Source organism: Pinus tabuliformis, chromosome J, assembly GCF_031772625.1.
Source record: "Pinus tabuliformis cultivar Carrire ecotype Pingquan chromosome J, CPIR1, whole genome shotgun sequence".
Taxonomy (NCBI): domain Eukaryota; kingdom Viridiplantae; phylum Streptophyta; class Pinopsida; order Pinales; family Pinaceae; genus Pinus; species Pinus tabuliformis.
In genome coordinates, this window is record NC_142295.1 from 1,229,177,106 (window position 1) to 1,229,181,839 (window position 4,734).

The following is a 4,734-nucleotide window of genomic DNA, read 5'->3' on the forward strand; positions in this document are numbered from 1 at the left end:
TATCACAATGTTACATTGCATTGTAATTTATTCAATGTCGCATTGCAACTTTACAAAATTGAGAATTATTATTAGGGTTTATAATTTTAGGGTTTAATATTAGGTTTATAATATTAATATTAGGGATTATAATCCTTGAGTTTCCTATATTAAATTAGGGTTTATAATATTAATGGTAGGGCTTATTATATTAATTGCAGGGGTTATAGTCCAAGGGTTTATAATATTAATCCCAAGTTTTTTAATATTATATTAGGGTTTGTAATGTTAATCCTAATTTTTTAATCACATGGTTTTAATATCAATCCTGGAAGTTATAATATCAATCTTAGGGTTTAAAATATTAACCTTAGGGTTTGTAATATTAATCCTAAGATTTAATATTAGTCTTAGGGTTTAATATAAAGCAGGCTTGTAGCTCTTTAGTCCTTGTATGCAAGTGATACAAGGTCAATTCACATTTGTTGTCACTATAACCATTATGTGCAACATCATAACCCCTGCATGATGCATGGGAAAGATGAGGTTTGAACTTGTGACTTGCTCAGTAGCACAAATCTCATAACAACACATTCGTTGGCCAACCTGTTGTACTGCAAAGGCTAAATCTGAATATTAATATTACTATAATATTATCATAATATAATAGCACACAAGTGCATGATACAGCGGTCGGGGCAATCGGTTCCTTCGCACCCGGCTTGCGTTCGATCCTCCATGGTGCCGCTGCATAGCAACCTTTACTGTTCCATTTGCGAATGTATTCCGGATGTGACGACTTAAATGTGATAGATGTCAGCTAGACTAATATGTATAATGTATAAAAAAGAAAGCCCCATATCGCTTCTTTTAGGAGCTAGCCCCTCCCTTTTTAAATATTATCATAATATAATTATAATTATTATAAATAATAATTATAATGGTATATTAATTAATATTAATTATATATTTATCGTTTATCAATCATATATATATAATAATTATTTTACTAAAAATTTATAATATATATCAATCATTTTAAAATTATGTGAAATCTCAACTTAAATCCCCACACTTATACCAACTATAAAGTTAGTTAAAATTTTAAATTAAAAGGCCATTGATAACTGATATTATGATCCATGTGACATTATCGTAGTTTTATGGTCTACAAAATTTGCCCCTTTGCCCATTTTCTACTTAAAATAGATAATGACACATCCTTAATTCAATTTTAAAGCTTAAAGGTTAACCCAATCAAGTCAATAGAAAAGGATGATTCGGTGGGAAAGTAAAGAAGGGTCCGAGATAAGATTTTATTTCGGGGCTAGTAAAGAATAGTCTACATAAGATTTTATTTTATTTCCTTCTTATGAATAGTTATTGATAATGGAGGCATTTTATCCGTTTCACTTGATTTAAAAATGATAATATCGCTCTCATGTATTGCTTTCGCCCCATTCCTCTCTCTAATATTATATTTTTCATACTGGAAAAAATGGTCTTTTTGATTATTGAGAATTGTTTACTTTTATTGTGGATTTGGGTGTAGAGTCAACCATTTACTTTACTTTGTGACTGTAATTGGCTCCCGTTCATACTCAATTTGAACGTTTCATTTTTATTAATGCCTGCTCATCAACACTTTGATCCGTGACGAATGCCCAGCTGTTCTTCTTGCCTTAGTCAATCCACATGGGAAATAAATATATGGCTATTATATTTTTCATATTTGAAAAAATTATATTTTTGACTGTTGAGAATGGTTACTTCTAGAATCTAAAGAGAATTGTTTGGTTTTTTAGTGGATTTGGGTCGAGTCAACATTTACTTTGTGACTGTGCCCTGGCATGACCCAAATCATTCATATTCAGCCTCTTTGTTTAATGCCTGCTCATCAACAATCTGATCGGTGACGAATACCCAGCTATTCATCTCGATGTTGTTTTAGTTTTTGCTGTAATCATCATGCAGGTGGACGCTCTGGCCTCGCTGGTTGCAGTCCTGATATTCATCTCGCAGCTTGCGCACTCCCATGGAAGTACTTCACGTTTCTCTTTCCCATCATTTGGCAATAACAACCGCAACCAGTTAATATACATGGGAAACGCCTCGTTTTCTCCTTCACATGGTTACATCGATCTCACTCCGTCGCCAACCGCCAAATCCAACGCTTCTATTAATCAGACGGATCCATATTCTCAATTGGTCGACTGCATCGGAAGGGTCCTCTACAGTAAACCAATAACTGTGTGGCCGACCACATTTACGACCACTTTTACCATGCTCGTCCACAACATCACCAATCCTACTGGGGTGAAGAATTTCAATGCCGACGGTCTGGCCTTCATCATAGTCCCCACCAACAAACCCTTTCTTCCCGAAAGCTTCGGATCGTTTCTGGGCATGTTTGATCCATCAACAGACGGAAACGCAACAAATCAGCTAGCCGTCGAATTCGACACCTTCAAGAACGAATTCGATCCGGATGACAACCATGTCGGAATAGATATCCAGAGCATCAAATCCAATGTGACCGTCGGCCTGGGCCGGCACAGCATCGACATCAAATCAGGGCGACCGATAAGGGTTCGAATCCATTACGATGGCTGGAACAAAACCCTGCAAATACACGCCTCCTATGCAGACCGACCGATTCTCTACGCGAGCATCTTGAACCGCACAATCGAGCTGTCAAGAACCGTTCCGCGATCAGCCTATGTTGGATTCTCCGCGGCAACGGGCAATTCTTATGAGATTCAACGTATTTTGGACTGGAATTTCAGCTCGGAGGCCTTGCCAGAGTCGTCTCTTCCTACAGCCTCTCTTGGAGAACCAAGGTCCAAAAGAGAATCGAGCAGGAGGGGCCTGAAGATCGGCCTTATTGTCGGCTCGATTGCAGTCGGATCTGTGCTGTCGGCGTGGCTCGTTGGTAGAAGAATGAAAAGAAGACGAGATGCAGGGTCAATCTCAGACCGGAGGCTTAGCGGGGAGATAGCAATTATGACGGGGTTATCGCCCGACTCGCCTTACGGCCCTCACGCGTTCTCCTACACACGATTGTCGGCTGCCACAAAGAACTTCAGCGAGACGGAACTGCTTGGAAGTGGGGGCTTTGGGAGCGTTTACAAGGGAACCCTGGAAGGCCGAGATGGAGCCGCAGCACTCGTAGCGGTGAAGAGAATCTCTGCCTGCTCGAGACAGGGAGAACGGGAATTCATGTCGGAAATCAGCACCATAGGTCGACTTCGACACAGAAACTTGGTGGAGCTCCAGGGCTGGTGCCACGAGAACGACGAGCTGCTGCTTGTGTATGACTATATGCCAAATGGGAGCCTCGACAAAATCATCTTCAGGCAGCCAGAGGATGAGCATCAGAATCAGAATCAACCCCGTCTGAATTGGGCGCAGAGGCACCGAATCTTATGCGGGCTGGCTTCGGCGTTGCTGTACCTTCACGAAGAATGGGAGCAGAAAGTCGTCCACCGAGACGTTAAGCCCAGCAACGTTATGCTTGACGGAGCCTTCAATGCCCGTTTAGGTGACTTCGGCCTCGCCCGGCTCATTGAGCACGACGAGACATCTCCGGCTGTCTCCACCAAGTTAGCAGGGACGCCTGGCTACTGGGCGCCAGAATGCGGTTACACCGGCAAGGCCACCTCGGAGTCAGATATTTACAGTTTCGGGGTCGTCATGTTGGAGGTGGTAAGCGGCAGACGGGTGGTGGAGCGACATCCGCTATCAGAAGAGGAGAATTTGGTAGATTGGATATGGAATCTTTACGGGCATGGAAGAGTTATGGAGGCGGTGGATCCGAGATTGAATGGTGATTTTGAGGAAGAGCAGATGGAACGAGCACTGATTTTGGGACTTGCTTGCTCACATCCGGATCCCCAGCTACGCCCTTCAATCAGACAAGCATTACAGGTCCTCATAAATCCCAATGAAGAGTTGATGCCGCTTCCTTCTTCGAGGCCATTGGCTATATATGTCGTTTTGCCACCTCTAGCTGCACTTGATTCTCGCTCTACTTTATCCCGTTCAACAGATGTTGTTCGCCCCGCGGCTTGTAACAGCCATGGAGTCGCTTCAGTGCAGATTCCACCCTAAGTTATGGTGAAAAGGGATGAAACACATCATCGGAATGAATGCGTGATCATCATCTGACACAGCATCGGTCCCACGGCATCGTATAGGAAAATATTCCATATTTAGGTGAATCATTATTATGCTATTTTTTAACTTCGTTTAACTTTCATCAGAATTTCTGACATACAACTACACCTATCGTCGTCCTATTGCTCTCGGCTAATGGACTTGTTTTTACTCTGGTTTTTTGGATTTTTTTTAAATTTGGTAAAAAAATTGAGGTAAAATTTTAATTTGGGTTATTTAACTTGGTTTTTTGATTTTATATATGGATTCTGCGTCTTGAAAAATTGGTAGGGCACTTTAATTGTACACAGGTTATCCATTAAGCTTGTGATTTCAATAAATTCAGACAGAAATTTAGAGAAATTAGACCAGAAAAACTTCCAAAAAATCTCACTAAAAACAATTAGATTCTTAATATCATTACTAAATCTTTTATGTTATGATTTTTTTGTGGTCAATTGTATCAAAACAATCACAATGTGGTGGAAAGGAATTGTATCAAAACAATCACAATGTGGTGGAAGGGGTGGAATAATAAATTTGAGTTGAGAAATTTGCCTAATTTAAATTATGAAATTTATTTATAATTCAAGTTTTATA

At 40.3% G+C, this 4,734-nt stretch overlaps 1 protein-coding gene across 1 annotated transcript; it reads left to right on the top strand.

Moving 5' to 3' along the window:
* Positions 1 to 1,947: 1,947 nt before the first annotated feature.
* On the top strand, positions 1,948 to 4,282 carry LOC149231568 (L-type lectin-domain containing receptor kinase IX.1-like). The gene has a single exon (XM_089376321.1). It carries the CDS (start codon positions 1,948 to 1,950, stop codon positions 4,087 to 4,089), a length of 2,142 nt encoding a protein of 713 aa, XP_089232447.1. The 3' UTR covers positions 4,090 to 4,282.
* The last annotated feature ends 452 nt before the right edge of the window (positions 4,283 to 4,734 follow it).

Excerpts from the sequence above, each read along its gene's own strand:
- LOC149231568 (XM_089376321.1), top strand. The coding sequence starts at position 1,948 with ATGCAGGTGGACGCTCTGGCCTCGCTGGTTGCAGTCCTGATATTCATC.